The 16,005-nt window shown below is 36.9% G+C and overlaps 3 protein-coding genes across 3 annotated transcripts; 1 reads left to right on the forward strand and 2 right to left on the reverse strand.

Moving 5' to 3' along the window:
• Nucleotides 1-1,653: 1,653 nt before the first annotated feature.
• On the reverse strand, nucleotides 1,654-2,937 carry EV154DRAFT_415087 (nucleotide-diphospho-sugar transferase; the record flags this gene model as incomplete). Its single annotated transcript, XM_051595637.1, has 4 exons — nucleotides 1,654-1,706; nucleotides 1,764-2,201; nucleotides 2,255-2,394; nucleotides 2,474-2,937. The coding sequence occupies 4 exons, from the start codon at nucleotides 2,935-2,937 to the stop codon at nucleotides 1,654-1,656; spliced, it is 1,095 nt and encodes a 364-aa protein (XP_051460788.1).
• Nucleotides 2,938-5,403: 2,466 nt separating this feature from the next.
• Nucleotides 5,404-12,917, forward strand: EV154DRAFT_536598 (putative death-receptor fusion protein-domain-containing protein; the record flags this gene model as incomplete). The annotated part of the gene is made up of 11 exons (XM_051604148.1): nucleotides 5,404-5,437; nucleotides 5,494-5,570; nucleotides 5,629-5,678; nucleotides 5,748-6,084; nucleotides 6,149-6,548; nucleotides 6,627-6,899; nucleotides 7,172-7,384; nucleotides 7,446-8,337; nucleotides 8,413-11,121; nucleotides 11,208-11,902; nucleotides 11,965-12,917. The coding sequence occupies 11 exons, from the start codon at nucleotides 5,404-5,406 to the stop codon at nucleotides 12,915-12,917; spliced, it is 6,633 nt and encodes a 2,210-aa protein (XP_051460789.1).
• Nucleotides 12,918-13,753: 836 nt separating this feature from the next.
• On the reverse strand, nucleotides 13,754-14,726 carry EV154DRAFT_459364 (histone H2A.V). The gene is made up of 3 exons (XM_051597479.1): nucleotides 14,626-14,726; nucleotides 14,477-14,569; nucleotides 13,754-14,419 (listed from the first exon to the last, which is right to left on the reverse strand). Exons 1-3 carry the CDS (start codon nucleotides 14,626-14,628, stop codon nucleotides 14,114-14,116), a joined length of 402 nt encoding a protein of 133 aa, XP_051460790.1. The 5' UTR covers nucleotides 14,629-14,726; the 3' UTR covers nucleotides 13,754-14,113.
• Nucleotides 14,727-16,005: the final 1,279 nt, after the last annotated feature.

Genomic DNA, 16,005 nt, shown 5'->3' on the forward strand with positions numbered 1-16,005 from the left:
TACATTAAGGTGAACCTTAATCTCTTTTTTTCGATCGTGTATGAAGGCTCAGTTATATTGTATGATAACAAATTTTTCATTAGTTCTGTGTGACTTTATCTATTTAGCTTCTCCGAAAAAAGCATAGAATCTCATACTACTCACATGCACCAAGTGCAGATGAGTGAAAGTCATCGTTATCCGTGAAAAAAAAAATGTCAGCTGTTACGTTTGTTTGTATTAGGTTTCTATGAAATACTCTGGTTTGTATCTCCATACACCTGGATGCTAAAACCTCAAGGGAGGACAAAAGAGAATTTAAAATACAAAGAAAGAGCTCAGCCAGCGTTATACATGCATCCGCCATTGTTTTAAAAAAAGAATGCCGGCATCGTCATATGGAGTCAATAAAAGGGGGAGGGTTTCTAATATAATCGTCTCCGACCTACCCTTTGTTGTTGTTTTTCTTTTTACATGGTTCATTGTTAGGTCGCCAACAAACACTACAAGCTGGGGTCTGATATTCGTTTCCTCCTGAAAAAAAAAACGATTTTCTTCGTGGCTGTATCTCATTATGCATGATAATGTTGGATTATCTATGTTTATGATAAAGGGTATATTAATTAATAACAGTGCCTATTATTTTATTTTGAAAAGATCAGGTACCAGCGTAATAAATAAAAAATAAAAAAATGACAGGTAAAGCGACTTGTTTCAGATCATTGGAGAAATGACGTGATGTGGTCGTTAAATCATACTGGGTGAGTCAATCGACAAATTGCTTTATATTCAAAAACATTAACATATGTTAACTCTAAAGAATTCGTCAATTCTATTAGAAATACCTTCGCATAACATTGTTATATCATTACCACGAAAAATATTCAAAATCAACTACTGTTTCGCTCAAGTTAGTGTTTTATAGCCAAGGTACGTGACTCCAGGTAGATATAATATAAATCTTCATAACAATATTTATAAGTCATATCTAGAACGTAAAACTATTTTATATACTTCAACAGTTATAACGATGGCATCAGTATGTATGTGAATGATGTTATGTTATTTGGAAGACAAGCCAGTTTAAAATATATTGTGACAAAAATATAGCTAATTTTTATTTAAAAATAGTAAATCCCAATGGTTATCTGTTGGGTTTTGGTTGAGGAGGCCATGGAGGAGGGATAGGTTCTCTGTTATTCTTCATTTGATTGAGGATGGATATGAGTGATGGATAAAAATAATATTTCGACTGATGCGATAGTATTTATATGTATCCATTGGCGACATTTGTCGGTCAATACCAAAAAAAAAAAAAAAATAGCAAGATTTTTTGTTTTTGAGTCTATCTACATGCATAACTATCATAACAAAAGTCGCCAGTGGTACAAGAACACCAATACAATTAATACAAATGTTGCTGTAGTTTAATTGAGATGCCCATCGTGTAATTATCGTAGATACATTTTAACTGTAATGCCATTTTTACCAGCAAAAGTCACAACCATGTGCCTCTTATACGATATTTGTTCAAGTCACTAAAACACTTAAACCATTCGAAGCACATTTATATGATATCCTGACTCTAAAATCGCTTTCGATCTACAGATCCATTGATGGTTATAATACATTATTTTATTTTTGAGTTCCCATAAATAAGGCTTATTTACAATTTTAATTCAATGCTTTTTTGAACTCGGCAAAACAATTTATGGGATCATTGTAGTCTAATAAAAAGGTTAATAATCTGAGCATATTCTTCATAATTGATATTTTCACATTACCCATATCGCTAGCTGGATCGCAGGAACACTTGTCTCTGAATTCAGGCTCTCTGGGACAGTGGGTATAGGCAGTGTGCCTATAACCAATATCATTAAAGAAATGGAACTCATCTTTGCGAAGCATCAACGAGGCAGCAATAGAATGTACTGGTGCGTCGCCCCAACGTTCATAAAAGAAACCACCTTGTTGATCCAAGTAGCTAAACAATTTTAAATAATCATTTGATCTCCAGAGTTCCAACGAAGCGATTTCAAAGTTAGTCCAGAAATGACATCCATTGTAACTGTCGCCATTATTATCACTAACAAAGTTGATCAACGAATCTTTCTTGGTGGGCCAGCGACTGGCTACTTCAGGGTTCTCTTTGCGGAAATTCATAACAGTTTGCCAAAGCGTAGGTACAGTAGCCATATACTCTCTGAATGCAATAGTAAATCCTTAATGACGAAATGTTAGGATCAGACCAACGTCATACTTTGAAATAGCTTACCATATTTCTTGCCATTGTTTCTCATATATTTAAATACATCATAATCAATATCACAGTAGTAATTGACATAAGGTTCGATACGCCAGTAGTAATCGTATTCATCCAACATGGGATGTCTAAAGAAAAAGCCACTTTGGAACCTATATTTTATATGTATATATATATCAATTACTGCTTTCTTATGAAAAAAGAAAAAAAGGTCAATGCAAATAGTTTTACCTGCACATATGTCTGTATGATTCACTATCCCCATAAGGTATACCCTGTTGTTGCAGTTGAGATCTACATTCTGCAGCATAAGTTTGGTTGATATAATTTGGGTAACCCCACATTTGACTATCGACTTTGCCATATTTCGTCACCGATTTGGTTAGGGCGGAAGTGGTTTCGATGAATTCTGAAGTAAACTCCTCATCGTTCAAAAAGACATAGGGGTAGTCAAATTTGCTGTTGAAAGTGCTTTCAATTTCTCGAATAGTAGTAGCAATACCGTCCAATTCACTGTTGCGTACAAGCACAACAAAGCAAGCCTTCATGGGGGCATTGTCACTCATGGGTGACATGACCTCCTGTGTCGATGTTGTATGACTGATGGTGAAGAAGGTTTGAATAGACATAATCACCAGTATTATACCTGCCGTCATAAACACATAGGGAGTTACCTTTCCGCTAAACCACCTCATATTAGAAGAAAATTTAATAATAAAAAGGAGAAAAAGGAAAGAAAAAAAAAGTATGTAAATTAGGCCTCAATTAGAGTCTATGGAAAGGCGGACCCGAAAAATGGTTCTGGGTAACAACTTTTTGGCGTTTTGGTGCTCCCTACAGATGTTCATGCCGGGGAATTCTATACTAACTAATATCTGCTTTCCAGAGTTTATCTACTGCTTATTTAGATACTAAAATACCATGATTACGAGCAGTAAATTCATCATGAAATGACGATACCGGGATATGAATTTAAAACTGATCGCTCAAGCGTCCCTTTAAAATGTGACACCGAGTTTTGGGACTAAATTTCGTTGGGCTACTTTTTTCATGGTTTTGCTTGCAACTTGATAGTGGCAGAACTATACTATTTGAATCAGTAATTGATAATGTTTTATTGACAGGAAATTCAATCAATTATATTAAAAAAAACTGTTGATGTTACAACGCTTTTGTATAAAAATGTATGCGTCGATCAGTTAAATTTTACGCATCAAACTGAATGTACACAATGGCTTTGGTTAGAAATAGACTCTGTTCAGCTAATAAATATTGTCATTGCCTTGCAATAATTTAAGTTGCCTATTAAGCGTGAGCAATTTTTCGTTACCACAAAGTATGACAACGAGCAAGATTCTGAGTTTTTGCTAGTTTTATTGAATTGCTGTGCTTCCAGTCCCAATTGGTCTAATTTTTTTTTCGAACTTTATTTGGTCATGGTATATAAGCAGACTAACAGGATTAGATAGGCAACTTATTTGCACACTTATTGAAGATATTAATGGAATTTCGAACATATTTATGTATATTTTTCGGTGGCACTCTCACACAAACATATATCATTCTGGTTGTAAACGTCTGGTTGTCCTAGAAACACTATTTCGTCCACAAGCGTCACAAACATCAAACTTCCACGCAAAATACTTTTATGCGATTGCCTAGATACACCAGAACATGTAAGGCGAGCATCTCTGCGACGATCAGTTGAAGCCATAGAACAGGAACTGTTCTCTTTAAATAAAAAGTTAAAGCAGTGAGGGAGTTGTTGTAATACCTTTCCCAACTCCTGCTATAACGATCAATAAACAAGCAATTATCTTCTTTTTTGTATTGCTCTTTAATAGAGGGGATACTGCCTTCAAAAATAGCTATGAGTAGGACAGAAATAAGATTATAAAGCACACATTTATATTATGTAAACCTCGAGAAGGATTTTTTAATACACAAACCTGATAATCAAAATGTATCAGTTCTTGTTCTTTTGATATCGTAATAGGATAGATTGATACATGCTTCTGTAACAGTGTATTTACTCCCCCAGAAGTTAACCTAATCGAAAAGTTTAGACTCTTATAGTAAAAAATTCATATACTCAGATAAAGATGCCATATTACAAACAATTGCAGATGCTAACAATCAAGTTGCTCAGCCATCTTTTGAAGGATTTGCACGTTATTCTGTTAATTGTTTCAATGGCTATCTTACTGGCTGTCCTATCTAATAAGTAATTAAATTTGCGATATTTTTAATTTTAAAAGCACAACACTATACTTTAGATGCGACAAAATATCTTGTTCCAGGGCAAAAACTAGACCAATTGGGACTGAAAGTACTGTACATTAAATGCTTATGTGGACCCAGCTTTACATGTGTTGTCTGATTAAACAAATTATTTCGGATCACCCAGTTATGTGACAAGCAGGAAAAGATGTATGTACGTTTAGGATATAATGTGTTTCTATAATAAAATATACACAGGATACCTCCTATGCTTGGTTATAATGCATATACAAGTGTTATTTTTAAGCAAAATGAACATCTAGTATTCATTTCTGCCACTTTAAATTGAAAGCATTTATACCAAACATAGATATCAATTTGATTCTGTGTTGCACATAGATCTATATGTTTGTTACATTTCATATTTATGACTAAACGTAAAGTACTGGCGTGACACGGGTAATAGCATCGCCCTACCGATTCCCTACATATCATGCTATCCGGGACATAACTCCTTCATCAAGTTACATGTAAGTGTTTCCATTTTAAAACTATTTGATTCTTTGTATATGAAGTTGTATTAATAGTTCCCATCAGAAAGTTATCTATAGAACTTGTGATTAACGTGGGACGCTTTGTATTCCATGTGTTAATGCCACTATGAATAACGTATATAGAATAGATTCTTACTGCATCTATTACTACATATTTCCAAACTATAAAACCAAATGAGCTTTCAAGCCCAAAAAGCAATGTATTTCTGTGAGAAACAGACGTGACCTTACAAACAGGTGAGAAGTGAAACGGCGTTCTTTGTTCAAAAGTGATTGTAAGATTGTTAAAGCCCCGTCGTTATTATTATTTATTTATTTTTTTGCGCGAACTTTTTTCTTCTTCTCTCTTCTCTCTTATATAACCCTTCCTAAAACCAGAGTTTATACATGTCTTCACCCTCTGATTCCTTAACTGATATTGGTTCGTATATAAATGTAATTCACAAACTTTGCGTTTACCAATAATTCAATCTATAGACGAATCTGCCTTGAATAAGAAGAGAGGCAGAGCACAATCTGTCGAACCCGCCTCTCAACAAGAGGTAGAGGACGAGGTAATTTATTTTATTCTAGTAAAAAACCCAATTGATTTTAACTCGACTTTCCTTTCAGCTTAATCCTACTGAAGAAGCTTCTACAATCGTCTCTGCACCTAAAAAGACGTAAAGTTTACACATTATTAACATACAGAAAAAAAAAAGTTTTTTTTATTAATCTTTTTTTCCAAACAGTAAACGTGACGATGAAGATAGCCCAGCTACAGTCAATACTATTCGTAAAAACATGAAGGACATGTCAACTACTGATAAGAGTTTGACAGAAAGCAGTGACGATGAAGCCATGGGCACCATTGCTGAAGAGGAAGAAAAGACTGCTAATTCGCTTGCTAAATTCGGAGGAGGTAAAGATGATGAGGACGATTGGGGAGAGTTTGCTGAAGAGGAAGAAGAAGAAAAACCTGCTAAAGCTGAAGAAACCGATAAGCCTAAATACACCTTTGGAGCTTCTTCTGGTTTCGGAACTAAAGGTTGGGGTGCTTCACATCAAACTATACCCACTCCATCCAAGGTGAGTCTTTATTCATTGTCCGGATAAATATGATTGTTTTTAACTGACAATTGTTTATGCAAAGCAACCTACATTCGGTGGATTTGGAAGTAGCTCAGGATTTGGTGGATTCAAGTCCTCATCAACAACTACAAATGATACAACCAAAATGGATAACACCAGTACTAGCACTATCACTAACACCACCACCAGCACGTCTGTACCTTCTTTTGGCTCATTTGCAAAGGCAACTACATCCCCTTTTGCAACAGCAGCAACGGGAAATGCGTTAGCTTTACCACATTCACCTGCCACGTCTTCCGCTAGCACAGATTTAGAGAACAACAGCACCAACGGCGGCAGTAACAACAATAATAAGGATAGCGAGTTGAACGAAAGTGACAACGAAAGTAATACTGATACACCTACTGCTTTTGGAGAAAGTGCTAGGGTTAAAGTACCTGGAATTAAACAACAGACTGAGGGTAAGATACGAAATAAAAAATTAACAAAAAAAAAAAAAGCTTAAATATGTGACATGATGATCCTGACTCCCTGTTTAGTCACGACCGGAGAGGAAAATGAAAAGACGATTTACCAGACCAAGGCTAAATTGTTGGTTTTGGATGCAGTTTCTGGTAGTTGGAAGGAGCGTGGTGCTGGTACAGTTCGTATTAATCAAAAGGAAGAGGATGAGAAATTACAAACACGTCTTGTTATGAGAACAGATTCAGTTTACCGAGTAATTTTAAATTTATTACTTTTTGAGGGCATGAAAGTATTTATTATGCAAGATAAATTTGTTCGATTTGCAGGATTCGAAAAACAAGATGACAGTGCCGAGCCAAAATTAGTTAGTTATGCCCTTAGATTAAGTAATCCCTCTATCGCCAATGACCTCTGTGAAGAAATCATGAGCTGTATCCCTACCTCTTCATAATTATACAACAAACACACACTCACTCACACAATCACTCTCAAAAAAATATTCAAAAAATATACATACACATATTAAATAAACCAAACCCGTTTGAATAGCACAAGCCACCAATCAAAAATTAAAAAAATAATCTTTTTTTTTTTTTCTTTTACTTTTACTTTCTTTCAGCTCTTATTCATATCACCATGGAAAAGGCAAGAAAAGGCTTGAAACCTGTCAAACTTCCCCAACAATTATTCAAGTCTTGGGAGACTATTATTGATAAATATGTTGCCTCTTCAAACAACGTAAAGTTAATTCCAGCTGTCATGGCCCTTCAAAAGCTCATTGCTTGTCAAGAAGCTACTTATGACCAACAAGCCCGTTGTATCAAGGAAGCTGGTAAGACAAACATAATTTTTCTTTTGGTTAGTTAAAAACCATTCATGTTTCCTTATTTCAGTCAAGGCTATGCAAAAGAACGTTAGTGCTATTGAAAAATTACAGCCCGAGGAATTACAACAAATTAAAGCGCTTGTCGAACCAATTGCCTCACTAGGTTATTTTGCAGCCTGTGAAAACCTTTCTCGACGTACGTTTGTTCCTTTGATTGAAGCAGCCATTCAATGTACAGGAAAAGATGATATCCAGTTTACAGACTATTATATGCAATACACCTCGACTGAATCCACCGAACAAAGTTTTGAGGGCAAACCTCTTTCACAAAGAGCATTGACGATTTATGCGACCTTGAGCTTCCCTTTAGGCCGTAGTTTAATTATCGACACTTACCAACATACACTCCAATTCCTCGTGCAAGGTCTTTTGACTGCTCAATATCAATTAAAAAACGATCGCGCTCACGTCGATCAATTCATGAACGATATTCAATTCACAGTCAAGACAGTTCTTGTTTTATTATCTAGACAGTTGGAAGTGGGTCCACGCATGTTTGAAAAAGTCGAGTCGAATACAAAAGATACAGATGTTGCCTTATTAGGCCAACTCATAAAGACTTTATTAGACATTTGTGTGGATACAACGACTTTTATTAGAGAATGTAATCAAGTGGCTGGTATGGCTATTGGGGCCTTCATCAATTTGGCAAACAATGAAGAGTTTGCCCGTGATTGGGTACTCGGCTGGTTTTTTAGTACCACTACCAATACCACCACACAACATATTGAAGCTACATTGGGTGTAACTCCTTCTCAAAAATTGGTAGGTGAAGAAGGTTGGAATAGTCGTGATGCTCCCATGGTTTTTGCCTTGAGAGGTTTGGTTTCCAGTTTAAGAAAGGAAATCGTTATTTTAGACTGTCCCACTGATTTGGTTTTAGTACCTGCCATCAAAGAGTAAGACCCCCACACAATGAGAGGCAAAAGAAGACTATCATCTAAATCATAGTTTTACTATTATTATTACCATAGTACACCTTCAAAGAATCTCCAAGAAATCATTTTTACCAGCGTCGATTTATTCTGTGGAAGGGCTGAATTAGATTCTTCTTGTAAAGTGATTGCATTTGAATCTATGGCAACATGGCTTCAACAAACCAAAGAAATTATGGAAAAGCATCCTGAACTTATGAACTCATTATCTGGACCCATTACACCACATAACATGAATGTCTTGATCCAATATGTATGGGATCATTGGGATGATCCTATCGATTCTATCCAGCACAAGGTTCGATCCATCTTTGAACTTTCTTTATCCACCTTGCAGATTAAAATCAACGCCGAAGAATATACACACTTTGTGCGCACCTTGTTAAAGAATTTATTGGCTATGGATTGGCACAGAAAGGTGAAATATTCACTTTTAAACATGTTGGTCGAAAAGATTGATACAGACGCATTTTTATCTATCGAGCCTCACTTGATTGATAAATGTTTCTTGGCTATGGACAGTCTAGTCTTGTGTCCTCAAATCACCTATTTTTGTTTAGCTTTCTTGTACCGTCGCGTACAAGACACCATCCCTGGTTGTCAAAAGTTCAAGGGCCATAACGAAAAGATCAAGCAAAGTGACGATGTGCTTGTCAAAAAGGCCACGACAGAGTGGGTTGAATTATGGGTCGCTCCTATGCTTCAGTGCTTGACCTCTTCCTCTGAATTATTACGTAAAAATGTCAGTGGATTCTTGTTGCAACCCTTGTTCAAAATCGGCCCTCAGGCCTTTTGGTACATCATTCATATTTTACAAGATATGCAACATCCTTTATGGAAAACATTAGACGTCAAACTTAGACTGAATGCTTTTATTGCTGTTTTAAAATCGGGTCGCGGTTTGGATATTGTGGACGGTACAGCTTATACAGGAGGAGATGCGATGGAAAAAGGAAAAATCTCGGTTGATACTTTGAAATTGGCTATTTATCATAGTGATGCACAGGTCCGTATGGATGTCCTTGGTTTACTCTGTGAATCCCGTAAAGCAACTGCTCAAGTCACACCTACCGAATTAGAAATGTTGAGACTCTTTATTCCTCTCAACATGAACTCGACTGCCCCTGAATTTCGTCAACAAATGTGTGCCCATCTTGCTAAAATCTTGACTCGACTCAGAGGCAACCTTTACTCGCAATATAGAAACTATAAATCGCTTGTGTTGTATGCTGAAAAGGCGGAAGGAGACAAAAAGGAAACTGCATTGACTGAAGCTGCAGATATTTTAGTCGTTATTGATCAAGCCAAGGAGTTTTTGTTTTGGCTTTGTGATCATACTGCTGAATCTCTTTACCCTGGTGCTTCTTATCAACGTGTGGCTACCGCCTTACGCATTTTAAGTATCACTGTCAAGATCTTTGGTGTGACCGAATTACCTCCTATTGAAGGCTTCACAGATCAACAACCTGATTTCCCCTTCAAGATGCCTATTGCCAACCCTCGTCTTTCCAAATTATTAATTGACGTGTTCTTGAACCCCTATGATTTCAACCGTGTACAAGCGTTTGAAATTTTGTGCCAATTCCCTAGTCCTCTTCCCGGTATTGAGTCCAAGTCAGATGTACAGGACTTGCTTTGGTGGGGTTTGAACAATGTGGTAAGTACTCGTGCTGGTGAAAGTGATAGTGGTGCCATGGTCTTCCGTTTGATCTTTACCAAATATGTGGTTGGACTTGGATTTGATCTCAGTCCTGAACAAAATGTCACTGTTCATGCTAATGCGACAAATGGGGATGCTGCTGTTGTGTTCACAGAGAGATTATTGGATTTGCTTGAGAAACAAGTCAATGTTGCTAAATCTAATATCTTATTAGCTGCTCAACAACATCCTATGCATGGTACTTTGTTGGCACTTCAATATGTCTTTCAAGAATTGGATTATACCAGTGCCAATGTCAAGAATAATTTTGCGGCTTGGAGAAAGACACATGCTCGTGCCATCCAATTGATTCATGTTACATGTGATACTGTCATGCCTGTTTTATCAGACCCTTCCCCTGAAGGTCAAGTACCCACTAGTTTCCGTGAAGGAGATGATGATGAAGAAGAAGAAGAGGATGATGAGGAAGATGATGAAGATTCTGGACCTAAACATCAAGTAATTCTGAGTTGTTGTTGGCGTGCAGTTAAAGAAGCCAGTTCTTTATTACAAGTGATTGTATCTAAGGCACCTGCTTCTCCCAAAGAATCCAATACCACCATCCTCACTCACGAAGATCTTGTCAAGAGTGGATCTCTTTTCCGCCATCTTTTAACAAACATCAGACATCGTGGTGCGTTCTCTGCTGTCTATCCTGCTTATGTATCTCTTAGTACACGTTTGTTGACTTCGCGTGATGCTTCCATATCTCAAATCCCCGCTCAATGGCTACAAGAAAACTTGGATAGTTTAACATCCAGCAATATCTCCATTACGCGTCGTAGTGCTGGCCTCCCTCTTTGTATTCTTGCTATTGTCAGTAGTGAACCTTCTGTCAAGAAGGATCTTTTGAGTAAAGCCATGAAGTATCTTATGAAACTTGCCAGCGAAGAGCCTCCTGTAGATGCTGATCAAAGAATTGATCTGCCCCAAGTCCATGCGTATAATATTTTGCGTACTATCTTTATGGATTCTAAATTGGGTACACATGTTTTGGAATATGCGTCTGGTGGTTTCTCTTTAGCTATCAATGGATTTTCCTCATTCAGGTAAAAATTATAATTATGACAATTATTGTTATTTTTTTTTTTTTTTTTTTTTTTTTTTTTGCTAAAAAAAAAGCGTTTTTATATAGTTGGGCTATTCGTAATTGTTCCGTTATGTTGTTCTCTACCTTGTTACAAAGAACTTTTGGTACAAAGAAAACTAGAGATGAGCATAGTCACGTCAACACTTTAACCGGTCGAGAGTTCTTTGTTCGTTTCCCTGATCTTCATCCTTACCTTTTGAAGGAATTGGCCGTAGCGGTTGAACAGCTATTAAAGAATTCGTTAGCAGCTAGTGTTCATCCTGGACTTTATCCTATTTTGACACTCTTATCTCGTATGCAACCTTCTACCGAAGATGTCAATGATGAAGAGACCGTCTTGACACCCTTTATCCCTCTCGTCATGCCCTGTGCTGCTAGTGCTATTTACAAAACCCGTGAAATGGCGGCCAGAGCGCTTGTGCCTTTGGTTTTGGATGTCGTACCTACTATCAAGTACTTGTTGAACATCTCAAATACCATCACACAAAACGAGATTCATGGCCGTTTCCTTCAAGTGCAGTTCTTGTTGCGTGGACATTTTTACGCTAGTTCGGATGCCGTTGCTTCATATCATCAATTTATCAATGATATGCCTGAGATGATGATGGGCGCATTGGCATTGTTGCGTGAACAAAGATTCTGTAACATGAATGGAGCTTTACTTTTGAGCATTATTAGTGAGTTCTTTTTTGATACCAAGTGGATGACCACGGGAGGAAAGAGTAAAGAGCTGACAGAAGGTACGGGACAGATTGAAAAAGATAAATTATGTACATTCATATGTTAACAATGTAAAATGTAGAATTGATTCAACTTTCAAATGAAAAGTTTGAGACACTTCGCAGCACAGCCAAGGACTATTGCGTTGAATCTGTTAAGAAAGACCAAGTATCTGGTATTGGATCTTATTTACTCCGTGAAAATATGGCTAATATTACAGTAATGGGTACTTTAAACAAACCTGATGCCAAGCTGGATAGTATCTTATTTTTGTTGGAGGATCGTGATTATGAAGTGCGTTTGTTGGTGCTTCAAAAGCTCTTGAATTATTTCACTGATTCTACGCATGCTACAGACGATGCATGCGCTTCCCGTTACACGCGTTTACAATGTATCCTGGTGCAAAGAACATTCTCCGGTGAGGATAGCTTAAATTGTTATGTTTTGACTGCCAAGCTTTTAATGGCGCTCAGTTCTTCCAATCCTTATCCTGCCGACTCGGATATGCCCTTTACATTGGAGCAATATTGGGACAAACTTGTGGTCCAGTTTGCCGAAAAGAGAGCCTTATCTGTTACTGAATCCGTGCTTCCTTTGTTGGGTGCATTGCTTGCCCAGATTCTTCGACATCCTGTTCATATTGACTGGGTTCAACAATGTCTGGTCACTTGGAGTGGATATATTGAAAAGTACAGTCAAAAGGATATTACATTGCCTTTACGTGAGGCTGTTGTGAAGTCCCTTCAGTTCACATCTACACAGGTCTTTGCTAGTACGTTTGATGAAAACAATAAGGAAGATGCACGTGTAACAGCTGGTCTAGCCATGGCACAGCTCTTGCAAGATGACGATGTGGATGTACGTGATGATACCGCTTGTATTGTGTCCGAAGCACTTCAATTACAAGCCCCTGTGCACCATGAACGTGCATTGGAGCTGGTGCACAAATTTTTAACAGGTCGCTTTGATCAGTCAAAATTATTAGAATCAACACTTGCCCATACCCTTGCTGGACCTGAATCCTTGCGTAAGTAAAGAGTGAAGAGTGGGAATAGAGAATGGAAGACTGAAAATATATATATTATAGAGACTGTATTGGAAAATGAATGCTCTCAATCCAAGGTTTTGTTTGCTAAAGAAGATCCCAACATTTTTAAGGAAGATTTGATTGACGTTCAATGGGCCCATGTGGATCTTGATACACTTCATATGAAACATTCAGTGCAGGTTCAGTTAGATCAAATGATTGCCAGAGTGCAACAACTTGAGCTTTTCAGCAAAACCGTAAAGAAAATGTCTAGAACCGTAAGTTATGGGGTTTTTGATGCAATAAGGCAGAGGTATAATAATGTTTTCTTGTAGTTTATGCAAAACGGACCATTTGGTATCACCTCAAGAGCAACGATTTTCATGGCAGCTTATAGAACTATTTTATCTCTGCATCTTGAGTTTGAGTCTTTAAATGGCACGATTCCTCGTGATCTTTTAGCTGCGGTCACAGGTAAGAAAGAAAAACATGTTATGTGTGTAGCGTGTGCTGATGTAAGTATTTGAATAGATCTTTCAAACGCCCTTAGTGACTTGAAAGGGGACTGGTTGCATCCGTTGTTATGGGAACTTTTGCGTGGCGATTTAGGATTGTATTCGAAGATTAGGTTCTTTTTAAAGCGTCACGGAGGACCTGTTGTATTTGACAAGATGTTCTTGCTCGCTCCTGATTCGAGACGTTTATGAATAAATAAATAAAAATATGTGCCTGGCGGTTTTTGTTATGACAATTGTACGCTACGGACTAGATTGAAATTTTTTTTTTTTTTGAATACGCGCAGTTTTAGATCATGCTGATCCAGTTTGAAAAGTGACACTTTTTTAAAAATAAAACATTCCGCACGGGAAGAGTTGTGCCCTGATTTTTATTTTAGATACATACAGAGTTTCTAAGGAAGATGGTATCTGTTTGCGATGCATTGTGTAATGATAACAAGCTCAAAGGTATAGTGGAGTGGTTTCGCGATACAACAGCATGTTGTCATGCAGTTTAATGTCCTTTGGAAGAGGTAATGTGGGAATTAGCATGTATTAAAATGGAAAGGTTTTAATAGAATTTTTAAAAAAAAAGAACGATTACAAAAAAAAAATAAAAAATAAAAAAAGGTAGCATAAGTTGAAGGAGAATGTTTTGTTTTCGTTTCTCTCTCTGTGTGTGTGTGTCTTTTTGTTTTGTTTCTCGTTTAAATCTTCTTTCCGGTCTTTGTGTTTCCAATAAGGGATTTGTGAATGTGAGGAAGAACACCACCGCCTGCAATAGTAGCCTTAATGAGCGCGTCAAGTTCTTCATCACCACGAATAGCTAACTGTAAATGTCTGGGTGTGATACGCTTGACTTTGAGATCCTTTGTAGCATTACCTGCCAATTCAAGAACTTCAGCTGTAAGATATTCGAGAATGGCAGCCGTGTAGACTGCAGCCTTTGCTCCAACGCGTGCATTGCTGTGTCCTCTTGCTTTTAAATAACGATGAATACGACCTACAGGAAACTGGTACAAAGAAAAGTGTCAATAACAGGTATACGTCATATTATTCAGAAAAGTTACCTGAAGACCTGATCGAGCAGATTGAGATAAGGTGGGAACCTTTTCTTTGCGATCAAATTTGTTTGAAGTGGAATCGGGTGCAGCACTATCAGCCTTATTTTATAATAATTAGTTCCCTGTCCTTTTTATTGACTTTTTTATTTCTTTACCATTGTGTAATTGTTATAGTTTTATGTAGAGATTAAAAGGCTTGAAAGTAATTAAACAAGGCTTCCAGGAGGGCTGTTTTGTTAAAATGAAGAAAAGGGATAAAAAACAAAAATATTTTCAAAATAAGGGTGCGCGAAAAAATAAAAATAAAAAAAAACTGCGGAACGTGAATTGTGTTTTTTTTGGTACAACAGTGTGAAGAGATTCATAGGGCTGGAAATCAGTGCGACTTTATGTGTTTTTTTTGCGGGTTTACAAACTCCCAATTTGCAGTCTTGTCATTGGCCAATATGTGTTTTTTATGTTCTTAATTTATGGGTTGGTGAATCTGGACAAAGAGGCGACATGATTTATAGGAAATACTGTAGAGGTAAATGGATTATGGATCTCAAAAAAATAGTATTTATACAGCAAATGAGTTTGAAATAAACTTTAAGTCTTACCGAAATAATAATTTGAGGCATATGTATGAATGAAATAAAAAATAAGATTAGAACACAAGAGTATACTTTTGAGTATAGTGCTTTACCTTAATAAGTATTGCTATCATCGATAGCGTGTCTATTATCGTTTCTTCTGAAGAAGGATCTGACGGCATGATAAATGGGTTCAGTATTGAATTGACTGATTTTTTTAGGGTTGAGGGGTGGAAGAGGTAAGCCAAAAAGAAGACTTGTTAATCCTAGTATTCCTATAGCTAAAGCGGAAGTAGAGTCTCTTGCTTTATGAAAACATGCTAGCTTGACTGATATACAGTTACTGTTGTTGCAAACCGACGTTCCATTGATACTTTTGACGATAGACTTGTATTTTGCGGATGATATTGAAATTGGATGTGATGATTTGTTGAAGCAAAAAATACATATCTGAGAGGTATTATGCTCGTTGGTTTCAACTCAACAGAAGTATACAAGCTATGTTTTTTTGGTTTCCAAATCCCCTGTACTTCAAGTGATCTTAATACTGGATCCCAAACCATACCCTCGGCCACCCACAAACACAATGCTTCTGCATTTCTTACCGTTGTAAACGTATTTTCTTTCATTAGAAGAAGTTCAGGCGGAATATTCAGTCCCTGAATATTAAACGCACTAAACTTTCTCTTTGGTATTTACGTAATGGCAACTGCGGAGATGAATTTAGATCCTCACCAGGATTGGTAAATAGGAGAAATGTTTATGGAGACCTTTTTGACTTTGTTTTCTCTGTTAAATCTGGTTATGAAACTAAACGATAAGACTAATAAATATAAAAATGAAGTATCCTAAATTTTTGTCTTTTAGATCTGAATGCCATTCTCAAATATTTAAATCACTGCGAACAATAGGAGTATTACCACCACAACAGAAAAATGTCAGACTGGATTTTATTTTTACTCA

Source organism: Mucor mucedo, assembly GCF_025094135.1.
Source record: "Mucor mucedo strain NRRL 3635 chromosome Unknown EV154scaffold_17, whole genome shotgun sequence".
Classification (NCBI taxonomy): domain Eukaryota; kingdom Fungi; phylum Mucoromycota; class Mucoromycetes; order Mucorales; family Mucoraceae; genus Mucor; species Mucor mucedo.